We start from the raw sequence: 14,834 nt of genomic DNA on the forward strand, positions 1-14,834 counted from the left end.
TAGTATGTTGGAGTAATTATTTATAATCATGTTTACTTTCAAATTTTGTTACCTCTATAATATAAAAAGCTTCGATGACGACAATGTAGCATCTTAATTTTGAGTACTTTCTACTGCTCACCATTCATTATAGCAGTCATCTTAGCAGCAATATTAGCTCAAGTATAATTTCCTGCACTTAAAGTGAACTTACGGCGGAAATCGCGCATACTATCAATGGCTTCTCTATCTAAAAAATCTTTGCAATATATCAAACGGCAGAATCACCTCAAAAGATTATGTACCTGCAAAAGTATATATATAGCACCTATTCTCCTAAAATCACACAACTTAGTCAATTTTATTTCATAATTTCAATCTATCACAACAATGCAAACCCTACGCATCAAGTTGAGTAATGTACACTGTCAAAAGTGTGAAACAACCATCAAAAAGGTTATATCACGATTTTACAAAATAAACGAAATTGAGGCGAATATCGTTTCAGAACTGAATATTGAAGAGTTGTCTAATAGGGAAGTATTTTTTTACCTAAAAGATGCAGAAGTGACCTTGTACGGAAGTAATATTATCGATTTCAAAAACGATTTGAAAAAAGTGATCAAGCAATTGGAAAAGTCGGGGTTTGGTGTAACGAAATGGGTTGTTGTTGACGAAAACGGCGACCAAAACTCATTTGAGAATGCTCATGATATCGAAGTTGGGCCAGGAGATGCTCCCCACCATGATGGCTTTTTTGATATTTGGGGAATTTTCGAAAAATATCTGGCCTCCAAATCAGCCAAAAAGCATTTAAAGTATTGTACCGTGTGCCAAAACAGCAAAGCAAGCAAAGCAAGCAAAACGAATGAAACTAGTGACTCCTCGTCTGTTGAAACAAAAGTTGAAGTATCTGAACCGGAGTTTAGAGCTTCCTTTATGATTACTGGAATGACTTGTTCATCCTGTGTTCATACAGTGGAGGACGCACTTAAAGGACTACTTGGAGGAGACAAGGATTCAGCTTCAATGGGTGACGCTAACTATTCGGTGAATTTGCTTCAGCAATCAGTAGTTGCTATCATCAAAAACAAACAATTAATCAATCAGATCATTGATCGTGTGAATGACTTGGGATTCGAATGTAAGCTCATTGAAGTGTTGCCAGTCCACAGATCAATAAACACGAGAATAACTGCGTTAATTGGAGGCATGACGTGCGCTGCTTGCGCAAACTCAATCGAAGCTGCGGTTAAAAACTTGCCTTTTGTTTTGGAAAGTGGTATTAATGTTGTGACTAAAAATGCGCAATTTGTTCTTGAAGATGATACACATCATGAAAACTTGCAAAAATTGAAGGAAGCGGTTGAGGATTGTGGGTTTGATTTTGAAGTAGTCACCAATGAAAAGATCAACTTCACTTCAGCAAAGCAAAAACCAAGAACAATCAATATTAAAGTTGAAGGAATGTTTTGTGATCATTGCCCCGAAATTATTATGAGCTATCTATTACGCTATGGGGATGCCATTGTCGTACATGACCCGATTACTTTAAAGCATCCAATTATCAAGTTTACATATGTTCCCAGCCGTAACGTGACTGCTCGTCAAATTGTGTGGGATTTGAATCATTTGAGAGATGATGGAACAGGAAACCATACAATTGATAACGAGGGCGGATCATTCACTTGTGGGTTAGTGAAGCCTGTCTCTGTGGACGAGCATATCAAAAAGTTAGCCAGAAGTGAAGTGATGAATCTTGCTTTGCGATTGGTGTTGGCTACAGTCTTTGCCATTCCTACATTTATCTTTGGTATTGTTGCCATGTCATTGCTATCAAAACACCATCCATTTAGGGTTTGGGTAGAGGAACCAATTTGGGTTGGTAATGCATCTCGTGCTAGTTGGATATTGCTCATATTATCAACCCCAGTGTATCTTTTTGCCGCTGACACTTTCCACCGTAAGGCAATCAAGGAAATCAAATCATTATGGCTCCACAAAAACTCCTTCAAGAGTCGCTTGCTCAAGTTTGGATCAATGAATTTGTTAATGAGCTTGGGAACTACAGTAGCCTACTTTGCCAGTATTGCTTTGTTAGCATTGAGTGCAAATCAAAAAGCTAAAACCCACATGGGATTTCATACAACTTATTTTGACTCAGTTGTTTTTTTGACATTTTTTTTATTGATTGGAAAATTGTTGCAAAGCTATTCGAAGAGCAAAACTGCTGACGCTATTTCCAAATTGGCCACTTTGAAACAAAACACGGCCATAGTAGTGGACGAAGTAGAGGGACATTTTGAAAATGACCAAGTCGTTGATTTAGAGTTATTGGAGGTTGGTGATTACATAAAGATCGGCTCTGGCGAGTCGCCGCCAGTCGATTGTGTCATATTAAACGGTGAATCAAATTTCGACGAAAGTGCATTGACTGGTGAATCAACACCGGTGAAGCATATCGAGGGCCACCAGATTTTCTCGGGAACTGTTAATATTGGAAGCCACTCTATCATTGCCAAGGTGACCAGTTTGGAGGGTGATTCTTTATTGAGTCAAATCATTAATACGGTCAGGGATGGCCAACTTAAGAAAGCTCCCATGGAGAGAACCGCCGACCTCATAACAGGTTATTTTGTACCTATAATAATCACCGTTGCAATAATCACCTGGGTTATCTGGCTCAGTTTAGGATATTCAGGCGTCTTGCCCCAAAGCTACCTCGACATTGATATTGGCGGATGGACTGTTTGGTCATTGGAATTTGCAATTGCTGTGTTTGTTGTTGCATGCCCTTGTGGTATTGGATTAGCCGCGCCTACCGCACTCTTTGTTGGTTCTGGTTTAGCCGCAAAGTATGGTATTTTAGCCAAGGGTGGTGGTGCTGCTTTTCAAGATGGAGCAACAGCCAATATTGTTTGCTTTGATAAAACAGGAACATTGACCAGGGGAGAATTGGCTGTGACAAATTACTCCTTTGTTGAGAAGGAGCTGGCTTTGAAGCAATTTTCACTACAAATTGCAAGAGATTTGGAAGTTGCATCGTCGCACCCTCTAGCCAAAGCAACCAGATTGTTTGCAGAGTATTTAAGCCTCAATAAGGGTATTCCCTTGGTGGCTAATAAAATACCTCAAGTTGAAACTGTTCATGGTCGTGGTTTAAGGGGTGATTTTGTTTACAACGATGGTGAAGAAAGTGATTGGGGTAAATTCCAGCCGACTGAAGCTATACTAGGTAACGAAAAACTTTTTGAAGAGAATGATGTGTTAGTCAATGACGAGCAGCAGACTCTCTTAACAAAATGGAAAACAGAATGTAAGTCAGTGATGTTGGTTGGTTTGAAATGCCCAACCTATTTCAACGACGATAAAATTCATTTGATATTTATGATGGCTGCTAGAGACCAAATCCGACCAGAGACCAAAAAAGTTATGGAATATTTCAATTTGAAAAACATTGACACATGGATGATTACTGGGGACAATTCGCTCACTGCAAATGCTATAGCAAAAGAAATTGGCATAACCAATGTGGTTAGCGAGGTTTTGCCGGATGAAAAAGAAGCTCAAATCAAAAGAATTCGTCAGTTGAAACAAAATGACAGCAATAAATCCAAATGTGTCATTGCTATGGTAGGTGATGGTATAAATGATGCTCCAGCACTCGCTGCTGCTGATGTTGGAATTGCCCTTAGTTCAGGTGCTGATCTTGCTGTCACTTCGAGTGACTTCATCTTGTTGAACAAGCTACACCCTTTGATCTGCTTAGTAACATTATTTGATTTATCTCGAGTTGTATTCCGTCGTGTCAAGTTCAATTTTGCATGGAGTTTGGTTTACAATATGATTGGGTTGCCGATTGCTGCTGGTGTGATTTATCCATATAGGAATTCTCGATTGGATCCGGTTTGGGCTAGTGCAGCTATGGCATTGAGTTCAGTGAGTGTTGTGTTGAGTAGTTTGGCTTTAAGGCTCTACAAGCCAAAGTTGCATGCTAAAGACTTTGATTTGAAGGAAGACGAGGAGACATTGCCCGAAGAGGATTGAAAGATATAAATAAAAATGAATAAATCTTATCGTAAATTCGTAATCTCTTATTGAGCGAAGATTGCCTGGTCGAATTGAACAACCATTACTGTTACATTATCGGTAGTGGATGCATCGATTGCCAATTGACACAACTTTTTAGATGCTTCTTGTGCGTCCAACCCCTTTTTAAAGCAATCAGCAACTATTTTACAAGCTTTGGTATCACTAATTACATCCCAGACCCCATCACATGCAATGATCATAAATTCGTCATCCTTGATTATCTGTGTGGATGTGGTGAATGGCTTTCCTAAAACCAAATCTTTCATATAAGAATCACCCAACGACCTCGTTACAGCTAGCACCCCATTAACACGATTCTTCAATATCAATCCACCAGAATTTTCCACCCTATCTATTTCATTCTTGTCTGACGCCTTATGGTCGTATGATAGTCTATATGCTTTACCTTTTCGGCTCAATACTATTCTTGAGTCCCCAACATTGGAGGTGTATAACATCCTCTTGTGATTTTTGGTGGGCACAAAATCAAATGACTTTGAAGTGTCGTCAGTTTGTTTTCCAATATTGTTTGTATTCACCATACAATCATCCTCGGTTTCACTCTCCCAGCGGAGAACTGCCACCGCGGCGGTGCATCCTGATGCTCCTTGGCCATTCTTCTCAATTATTTCATCAGCTTTGACAAAACTTTTGTACAAATGATCTTTCATATCCACTCTGCCCTTCAACGGTATACTTGAGGTAGAGCTACCTGGATTTGTAAAGATGGGACTACCCTCTGAATGGTTCGGTGGAGCGGTGGGCTGCTCAGATGACGATAAATTTGCTTTATTGCTTGATGGAAGGGTGTTGTTTTGATCTTGCAATTCCAAATCAATTTCTTGTTCAAGTAAAGAGTGTAAGTTATTACCACACCAGCGAGCGCTATCTTTTCCGGCATGGCCATCGAAGATGGCAAAATAGCCCCAATCAACACGTTCAGCAAAATTTGCAATGTACGTATGAACATCTTCCATTTTGGATCTATAAGTAGAATTCTTGTTCTCAGCTACACCTACTTTAAAAGATAAGCCGGCAAACGGGTCGTACTCTGACGATGTTTTCGATCTAGGCTTAGCTGAATGGTGGGCTGGTGGGGAATCTATCATGTCAGAAGTACTGCTCAGATCCAGTGGTGGTAATGGTATCTTTGGATCCGTCAATGGAGGCGTAGTTCTTCTGTCAGTAGGCGATTGTGTGTGATTGCTTGAGGAATGTTGGCTTGTCATCTCTTCCAGGTGGTTTTTTTGGTGATACTCTGCTCGCCTTTGCGCCAACCCTTGATGTGACACAGGTTGTTGCCCAAATGAAGCAACTGATGGTGATGATATATCAACGTTTGGATCTGGCTCAGTTGCATTCATATTTATTAGATTGTGTATTTGTTAAGAGCTATTTTTATCCAAAAGTAGGTCGTGGTACTGTTTAGTCAAAAAAGGTTTATTAATGATGCAATGGCGTTTATATAGCTTTGTTTTCAAATGGTTGTGGTTAAGCAAAAATTGTTTTAGAGTCGCGCCCACGTCATAAGTTACATTTGTTCTAAATTTAACTTTAATGAGAGCAATGTCGTGCAAATGAAGTGACGCAATGCTAGATTTCCGACATAGGAAAATATTTCAAAATAGCAAGCATAAAATGTTTTGTTTATGCTGGACCAAGAAGTAAAATTATCACAGCCACATATCAGCTGTTGAGTGACACAAACGCTTCTCTAGGAGGAAAATTTCTTACAACATGTAATGTGTGGTACCAACCACCAAGTAAGAGCAAATAATGAGGTTAGACACCTTTTGACTACAAAAATGGCAAAAAAATGATTATAATCAGCGAAAAGCTCCTCTTTAGTAGATTTAACATTTTGCAAGCTTTCGAAAGGACTTTGGGACTAATCGTTCCATACTTCCCCTTTACCACAATATTAGAGCCAAAACTGTTAACAAGCTCTACTTGTTTTTATTATCGTGTGGGTGTAATAAATTCATCTCCACATTTTTTTCTCCCATTCAAAACCTTAGTAACCTTCAAAAAAAAAATAATTCAGGGGGTGTGTCGAGTTGCCACACTTTCTTGTCCTTTGTATCACTGAGATCAATACATTGAACATAGTCGTCATGCCAGCAGAAGTTCCCATCCCATATACGTCTATTGGCAAGCCTATTACCGAGTTTGTTGAATATAATAACGCCAATTTTTCAACCACAACATGGAAAGTTCCTTCAAACGTCGAATACAAGGGAAAGATCTTCTATGTCCATGGATTCATGGAAAGCGCATCCATCTACACTGAGTTTTTTGACAACTTATCTCAAAATGGTTATGAAGTGTTTTTCTTTGACCAAAGAGGCTCTGGTGAGACATCACCAAATGACTTGGGAGGAACTAATGAGTTTTACACTTTTGACGATTTGGATTTCTTTCTCAAGCGCAGCTTGGATGCACGTAGTGATCCTAAGGAAAAGTTTATTTTGATGGGCCATTCAATGGGTGGGGGAATCATTTTGAATTATGGAATTAGAGGTAAATACAAGGATGGGATAAAGGCCATTATTGCTTGTGGTCCATTGATCAAATTACACCCTAAAACGCAACCAAATATTGTCTCCAGGTTGGCATTGCCTTATGTTTCCAAAGTGTTACCAAACTTCAAATTAGACTCAAAGTTGAATTATGATTACATCACATCAAATAAGAGATGGCAAAACTATATCAGAGAACATGACAAGAAGTTGATTGGTTCCCTTGCACAATTCAATGATATGTTTAAGAGAGGTAAAGATTTGTTGAACCCAGAATATGCACAGAAGTTCGACACCAATATTGCTTTGTTGATTGTACATGGTACTCATGATTACATCAATGACATAAAAGGAAGTGAGGAGTTTTTCCCGTTATTGCCAGAGAATATGAACAAGGTAATTGATAGAATTGATGCTGGAAGACATAGTTTATTTGTGGAGAACGACGAGTTATTCAAGTTGGTTTTTAAGAAAGTCACTGACTTCCTTCAAGAATACGCAAGGAGGGAATAGGTAGAGCTAATTGTTTTCTTTATATATCATTGTGATGTGTTGTGTTTCCGCTTCCACTATCTCTCTATGACTTTCTCTGTAAGCGCATAATCCCTTTTTATATAACACAAAGCAACACACAAAGTGAAGAAAATTTGACAGGCAATTTTCACAAGAACCGCCCAACTTTTATCAGGCCGATCCACTCATTTCCGAGACACACACGACTCATCCCGGGATCCTCATCACTACATAATCCAACCTTGATAAAGACTAGTCACATTTACTCACCAAGAGTGCCCCAATGCCTTTCTTGCAATTTTTTTAAGTACTACCATGGGATACACTATCAAACAAAAGATTGAAATATGTCTCAAAGCAGAGTCAAATCCCCACATGACACAGTCTGATCTTGCTGTATGGGCAATGAAGGAATATGGACTGACAAGGCCACCTTCTCAAACGACAATTTCTCGTATTTTGAGCTCAAAGAATGATATAATCGCGTCTAAGGAAGATGAATTCAAGTTGGTGCGTCGGAGAAAGCAAACCAACCCCTTGTTACGCAAGATATTGACCGAGTGGATTACTCAAGCAACATGGGAAGGCATTCCTATCACCACCCCCATTATCCAACTGACGGCGCACGCTATATGGACAAGATTGCCTAAAGAGGACAAATCTGGAAACGGAGTATTCAACCAAAAGTGGTGTGCTCATTTCATAAAAAAACTAAATATAAACATCACGGGAAGTGAAGAAGATATCAAACAGAACTTTGGCTACAAGTTGAATAAAGTTTGGATGTTGGATGAAAAAGTAGAGTTGAAGAATTACTTGAGCAACATGATTAAACAAGACAATTATTCGCCACAGGATATTTTTGTGATTGATGAATTTCAATTGTTTTATTCACTTCCCTTGGACCAGATATTTGACGTCAGCTCTGTTGATAAAGGGTTGCAACAATCACATACATCGAATGAGTATTCGTTGACCGCCTTACTAGGATGTAATATTGACGGTCTGGAGAAGCTATTACCTTTGATTGTTGGGAAATATGACAAGTTCGGTGTATCAAAGAGCTCATTTGCTAATTTACAAGCTGTATCGAGCGATGCCACATCCCATCATAACCTAATGAACAAGATTACTCAAGTGTACAATATATCATACAAGGCAAACACCAATAAATGGATCACATCTCTGATGTTTCAAAATTACATACTATCGCTTGATCACAAAATTCACAGCTTGACTCCTCATAGAAAAATTTTGATTATCTTGGATGATTGTTCGAGCCATCGATTAGTCAATATCAAGTTTCAGCATATCAAACTTGTGTACTTGAAGAATGAAACTTGTCATAAAAACCCATACAATACTTCCTATGGCTCTGTCAAATTTGATTATTTACCAATGAACTTTGGAATCATAGAAGAATTCAAGATATTTTATCGTATTCAGCAATACACTGAGATGATCCGATTGCAACGCAAAAAGTCAATGGCAAATAAAACAAAACAGTCAGCATCAACCACATCCTCATTAGGTTTAAATTATAATATGGCTAATACTTCACCAGCACTCGAGGTATTGGCAGAACAAGACTATCATATTCCAATGATTACCGTTATTGAGTGGGTAACTAGGGCATGGTCTTGGGTTTCACCTGAACGTATCTTTCAATCATGGAAGAAAACTCGACTATTGCCATTGACCCCTAACCAAAGTTGGCCCAGCTTCAAAACGAGGGACATGGCAGATGGTATTTTCAGAAACCTCAACAAAAGTCTCCGCCTTTTTAATGAGGCAAGAAGCCATAAGGAATTGGAGGATATTATGGGACATTTGAATGTGGTTATACCTTGGGAAATCGAGGAATTGGTTGGATTGGTTAATGAACGTGGTAAGATTACTCTAAATTACGCCTCAATTGAAGAAATTATTGGTAGTTGTCTCCTGGAAGCGATTGAAGATGATGGCAATAGCGATGAAGACGATGATAATCGTGAAATAGAAATCGACAATGGTGAATCAGAATCAAATGATAATGGTTCAACTCGATGGTCAATTAGTGAAAATGATCTCAAAGATGCTAGCAACATGATATTCAACAAAGCCATTGCCAATGCCGCTGATGCAAGCGATGCTATGATGAACGTTGACTCAATTTCGGCTACTATGAGGAGCAATTTCAATTCAGATGATGTATTATTGGACTCACGCCACGCATTGAATCATGAAGCTAATAGTATTGCAACAACCAATTCTCGATCACCTAGCTTTCCATTTGAGTCAGCGACAATGACTATAAATAACAAACACAAGTTGGATCCTTTAGAAAGCTGGGACAGGAAGAAACAGGCCTCGGCTGGAATAACATCGCAAGATCAACAACAGAGTAGTACTATTAATCTAATTTTTGACAATCCGTTAGCAAATGGTAACTCCCTGGACATTTATGAACAGCTGAATCAACAACATCTGTCGCAATCACAAGCTTTTCCATCGGGTTCTGAAGTGGATAATGATATGTCACAGTCTATATTGAAACTTATCAACTATTCATCACTTAACACCATCAACTTGTCACAAGCCACGATTGATGATCTCAATTATAACTTGAAAATCATCCAATCTAGATTGGGTCAGAATTAAAAGGAATGTCTTGTCATAGAAATAGAGAGAATCCTTTAATTATATATTTTTCGTAAATGTGCCTTTCCCGTTGGATATCCTATATACATATATTTATTATTGTGGTACGATTTTCCTGAATTCCGCTTCTGCTTATAAGCATACTCCCATTCGAAGCTTCAAAAGAATGTGCTTGTACCTTGCTTGCTACAAAAGACAAACCATAGCATAATTCGCCTTTGGTTTCTATTTTTCCTCTTCGACGTCATCCTCGGTTATACCCAACTCCTTAGCTTTAGCCTCCAATCTAGCCCTCTTTTCAGCCCTTGCTTTCCTTATTCTCGCGACTTCAGCTTGAATTTCATGAGGCTCTTTTGGTATTTGATTCAAAGTAGCTGGGTCAGGCCAGAACCCAGGCAAGTTGAACTTTTTATCTGTATCTAAACCAACATAGTACATAATCAAGATTGGTGAAAGTAAGTAAAAGCCAAACTAGACAGTTCACATTAGTAACAAGATCGGAAAAAGGAGCTCTAGTTTTCGAAATAAAAGGCTGCAAAAAGTGAGTTATAACATACCTTAGCCGTCTCTAGCTGTGTACGCGTTACACTATGTATGAATCTGTGTATGTAACCCATTAAGAGATTGCTGTAATTAAAGAATGGAGGTGATGGATTAATCAACGTGATATTTTTTTCCAAAACAGCTAAGTAATATTTTATAAGTGGTAGCGCTTGGTCGCTAGGACTTAAGCGTAACATACCAGTGGTTAGAGTACCCAAAATTCATTTACTACAACACATGAAAACCTTGGGATGAACAAACAGAAACTTTCATTCCTAAAAATACAGTTTAAAAAAGCAAAACAAAAACAAAAACTAATTAAGCAAAGCATACTCACACTACGTGATGCTTAAAGATATGAAATCTGCGGCCGATAATCCTTCTGAAGCTTGTGATTGTAGGGGTAGGGTAGATGTACTCATTTTCCAGCTCTTTAATAACAACCCTACGTTTGGATTTCTCATTACAGTGAACACAATTACAACTTGTCTTGGCTTCATCCACAGACGACTCATTTTCCACTTTTTCCTTTGCCCAAATGTCATGGTCGTCTTGAAACAAGTCAGTTAAACGATGGGATACGTCTTCATTCTTGACTCTTTGGGTAAATGATTTCACCCGTTTATTCATCTTGCGATGTTTTCTATGCATTTTTTTAGGTTGGGCCAAAATAGTGGAATTGTATGATCTAATACTACCATAATCATTGATTCCACTTTCCTCTTGTTGTTGGTGGTGTCTTTCAGAACCTGGTTGAGCAAAATAAGACTTGTTATTCAACTGAAAGTCAAACATTGAGGAACTTGCTGGGTGGAAAAATGAATTGCGTCTAAAATTGTTGAGAAATGAATACTGATTTGAAGTTTGTCTCAAAGCAGTAACTTGTTTATCAGAAGGTTGTTCAAGCTTGCCATCAATTGAAGCAGTGTCGTCACCCAACTCGATCAATTTCTCTTCTCCCATTTCATAATTGTTCATTTCTTGAGAAACCTCCTTCTCTAACATAGTTAATTTCTCTTCTAAAGTTGGCGAAGGTTCCATGTAACATTCCAAGACGTCCATTATAACAGTTGCATAATCATGAAATGTATCACCTTCAGATAAAGTCTCCTGGGTGGTTTTCAAATTCACTTTTGGTGGGGAAACTGAAACAGGTAAAGTTGCAGATGCAGAAAAGATTCTGCGATGGTGATGATGACGGTGGTGGTGATGGTGATGATTGTGTTGGCAATTTGGATTGTGTGTGTCCCCTGAATGATATGTCTCACTGGCAAAATGAAGTGTCTGAGGAAGTTGCAAAGTAGTCATATCTTCTTGGGTTGTTGCAAGATGGGGCCCTTGTTCAATGTAAGCTGAGTAATGTAGTTAAGTACGATTGTCCCTGTAGCAAGCACTGATGTGATAATTTGCAGTGTAAGAAGCAGGCGTAAATGTGGTTTAAATTTCTCGATATGCCAAAAGCCAAAAGTGCACGCAGATATCCGCACTTTTTAAACGATCAATTTTTGCAACCATCAATTTTCAACATAGAAAAATAAAAGTAAACAAAACTCACTTTATTGAAACTATAATCTAACCCAAGAACTAAGCACAAAAAAACAATAAATAGAAGCAAGAATCAAACAAACAAACTTAAGCCCAAACATCATCAGGATGTTTTTTCAGCATCAATATCACTTGACACCTTTTAACTCATTTGAACTTGTGCACCATCCATAAGGCACATAGTCAAGTGAATCAACTTCCTGCATGGTTCCGGCCCATCATATTTACTTGCCAAGTTGGGAAACATTTGAGCCAAACGTACAATAACATACGAGGCTTCAGTTAAGGCAAATTGTTGTCCCAAACAAATACGTGGACCTCCGTTGAAAGGTAAATAGGCCCATCCCAATTTTGGGGCATTTTCCCAACGCTCAGGCTTAAACTCAAAGGAGTCTTTTCCATAAAATGTTTCCAATCTCTGTGTCATGTATGGCGAGTAAGCAACGGCAGTTCCTTTTCCAATATAAACAGGAGAAGTTCCATCAGGACCACCACCTACAGGTAAAGTGGTGTCTTTGTTTGCGACTCTGAAATTGACAGGAACGGAGGGGTACATTCTTAAAACTTCATTCAAAACCCATTTGAGGTAAGTACATTGCTTCAAAGTCTCAAAAGTAATATTTCCGACATCACTGTCTTCACCTGATCCAAAGTGATGATAAATCTCCTCCTTCAATTTATTCCACACATCTTGGTGTCTGGCTAATTCAAAGAAGGTAAATGATAAAAGACCAGCAGTTGTATCTCTACCAGCAACCATGATGTTTAGCAATTGATCTTGTAAAACTTTAGGATCTCTCGTATGTCTAACTAATTCGTAAAGAAATGTATATCCATGTTTCTCGCCCCTTTGATCCAATTCTTCCGGAGTTAAGCTCAATGCTTTGTTGACGAATGTTTTGGCAAACTTGTGAACAATCTTTGAATTTTTCCAAAATGAAGGTGGGTTGTAAAGAAAGTAAGCAGCTTGCAAATAGGTTCTGACACCTAATGCTATTTGAGCATTATTAAAAGCCTCTGCAAAATCTGCAACGTCAGGGTCACATTGCCTTCCAATTGATTCATCATATAACGAATGGACTGACTCACCAAACAAAAACTCAGTACTGGCATCAACAGTCAATCTGAAGAATAATTCTTGAAGATCAAATGTTTGACCCTTGTGTTTTCTAATGTGTTCAGCAAGTACTTGTACATGAGGTTCCAACATTTTAACATGTGAAATCTGTTCTCTCGCGAATTGTGGACGCAACATTTGTCTTGACTCTTTCCATCCTTGGTTATCCAATGTGAAGATACCATCTCCCAACAAAGGTTTAAATTGTGGGTGTCTCGTACCTAAGGAAAAGTCATTAAACTGGGTAGCCAAGATAGCCTTCATGTTTTCGGGTTCACCAGAAACAACGACTCGAACTCCAAACAAGTAAGCAGTGAAAGTCAATCTTCTACCGTATTTCTCATACAATTCTAAAGCAAAATCAAGAATCTGACCATTTGACTTGTATTTTTGTAAAACGTAGGCTAATATCAAGCCAAAAGGGCCCCCATCGGGAAACACATACGCTTCTTTGCATCCGTGTTTTTTAATGAAAATTTCTTTCTTGACCTTAGCGATGGTTGCATATATTAAGACAGCCACTATACCAACACCATACCATGTGAACAAGTGGACGGTGACAAATGATGTTGTGGTTGATAAATCAAATCCCATGTTGAAGTAGACTCTATATTATATCACGTGATTATATGAAAGTGTATTCTGTAAATGTGGGGTAAAGGTGAGCAATTGACAATCGGAGTTTTACTTTATCTGTAAAAGGTTGATATTAATAAAAGCCTATAAAGGTACGAGAAAGAATCAAGTAACAAGAACTTCAAAGAGAGGATATATGGAGCTCTTTATATATTTTGCAAAAAATGGGGAAAAGAAGATTTAGAGTGAACACAAATTATTGTATGGGATTCTCTAACAGACGATAGCTTTTATTCGGACTTTCATTCTCTAAAAAGCAAACTGCACACAAACAAAACAATAAAACACTCACTCACTCACTCACCCATACTCACACTCACTCACACACTCGCCATATGCCATTATGAGTAAAAAATAAAAAATTATTATTTAACCCCTCAGTTTATTGTTTATTGTTTATTATTTTGGAAATAATCGGACTTTAAAAGTTTAAAGGGTTATGAGTGTCGTGTACTTATGTACAAACCTTTTATAATAATAGACAAATGTCACAATATAAAATCTATAAAACTAAATTAAAATAACAGACAATCCCATAGAGTAATGGCCAATTTAATTACGTCGAAACTTTAAATTTGCTTGTGACTTTTTATTCTTTCTCTTTGATTGTTCAGCTTGAAATCTTTTAACGTTCAACTGTAATCGTCAAAGTATGTTTTATTGTGTAAAACTGTCTTTGTAATTGTACTATAGAGTTGATAAGCAAAGGACACTTTTTAGTTCATCTTACGTCAGTACGATGCGTTAATACTTGATCCAGAAACGCTGGTACAATTTTGCGACAAGCCCCATCTTATATACTTTTCCCAAGATTTGATGGAACTTTCATGAGATGAGAGTCACGCTTTATTTTAACGTATGAGACGACGGAAGGGTTGTTCTGACTTTATATCCGCTCCGCTAAACCCCCCTCTAGGCTTCCCCCGCCCACTCGAGAAAAATAACACGTTCAATGTAAAAGGATTAATTATCACAAGCGTTTGTTTACCAATTGAGTCAAGAATATGTTTCTTCGAAAAAAAAGGTTGCTCGAAATCCCTCTATCCCTTTCGTTCAACTAAACTGGGTTGATTAAGCTTTCCATTGTCTGGGGTATCAAAGTATTTCATTTGTATCCCATCATGTTTCAGGCTAGAGACACAATTCTCTTTATCAATTTCACATGCAATGGTTAATTTTGTGTTACCTCCATATTATTTATGCAAAGTTGGACTTTGTGTAGAGAGCTAAATATAAACCTCCACCAGTAT

The 14,834-nt window shown here is 38.1% G+C and overlaps 7 protein-coding genes across 7 annotated transcripts; 3 read left to right on the top strand and 4 right to left on the bottom strand. All coding sequences in view use genetic code 12, as the record gives it.

Moving 5' to 3' along the window:
- Positions 1-369: 369 nt before the first annotated feature.
- Positions 370-4,026, top strand: CORT_0D03830 (Crp1 plasma membrane copper transporter; the record flags this gene model as incomplete). The annotated part of the gene is made up of 1 exon (XM_003869309.1): positions 370-4,026. The coding sequence occupies one exon, from the start codon at positions 370-372 to the stop codon at positions 4,024-4,026; it is 3,657 nt and encodes a 1,218-aa protein (XP_003869358.1).
- A 47-nt stretch (positions 4,027-4,073) lies between these two features.
- CORT_0D03840 (Ptc1 protein phosphatase) lies at positions 4,074-5,435 on the bottom strand (the record flags this gene model as incomplete). The annotated part of the gene is made up of 1 exon (XM_003869310.1): positions 4,074-5,435. One exon carries the CDS (start codon positions 5,433-5,435, stop codon positions 4,074-4,076), a length of 1,362 nt encoding a protein of 453 aa, XP_003869359.1.
- Positions 5,436-6,185: 750 nt separating this feature from the next.
- On the top strand, positions 6,186-7,103 carry CORT_0D03850 (Yju3 protein; the record flags this gene model as incomplete). Its single annotated transcript, XM_003869311.1, has 1 exon — positions 6,186-7,103. One exon carries the CDS (start codon positions 6,186-6,188, stop codon positions 7,101-7,103), a length of 918 nt encoding a protein of 305 aa, XP_003869360.1.
- Positions 7,104-7,418: 315 nt separating this feature from the next.
- Positions 7,419-9,743, top strand: CORT_0D03860 (Pdc2 transcriptional regulator of pyruvate decarboxylase; the record flags this gene model as incomplete). Its single annotated transcript, XM_003869312.1, has 1 exon — positions 7,419-9,743. One exon carries the CDS (start codon positions 7,419-7,421, stop codon positions 9,741-9,743), a length of 2,325 nt encoding a protein of 774 aa, XP_003869361.1.
- A 225-nt stretch (positions 9,744-9,968) lies between these two features.
- On the bottom strand, positions 9,969-10,360 carry CORT_0D03870 (Pet100 chaperone; the record flags this gene model as incomplete). Its single annotated transcript, XM_003869313.1, has 2 exons — positions 9,969-10,214; positions 10,301-10,360. 2 exons carry the CDS (start codon positions 10,358-10,360, stop codon positions 9,969-9,971), a joined length of 306 nt encoding a protein of 101 aa, XP_003869362.1.
- Positions 10,361-10,619: 259 nt separating this feature from the next.
- On the bottom strand, positions 10,620-11,594 carry CORT_0D03880 (hypothetical protein; the record flags this gene model as incomplete). Its single annotated transcript, XM_003869314.1, has 1 exon — positions 10,620-11,594. One exon carries the CDS (start codon positions 11,592-11,594, stop codon positions 10,620-10,622), a length of 975 nt encoding a protein of 324 aa, XP_003869363.1.
- A 379-nt stretch (positions 11,595-11,973) lies between these two features.
- Positions 11,974-13,542, bottom strand: CORT_0D03890 (hypothetical protein; the record flags this gene model as incomplete). Its single annotated transcript, XM_003869315.1, has 1 exon — positions 11,974-13,542. The coding sequence occupies one exon, from the start codon at positions 13,540-13,542 to the stop codon at positions 11,974-11,976; it is 1,569 nt and encodes a 522-aa protein (XP_003869364.1).
- Positions 13,543-14,834: the final 1,292 nt, after the last annotated feature.

This window comes from Candida orthopsilosis, assembly GCF_000315875.1.
Source record: "Candida orthopsilosis Co 90-125, chromosome 4 draft sequence".
Classification (NCBI taxonomy): Eukaryota; Fungi; Ascomycota; class Pichiomycetes; order Serinales; family Debaryomycetaceae; genus Lodderomyces; species Lodderomyces orthopsilosis.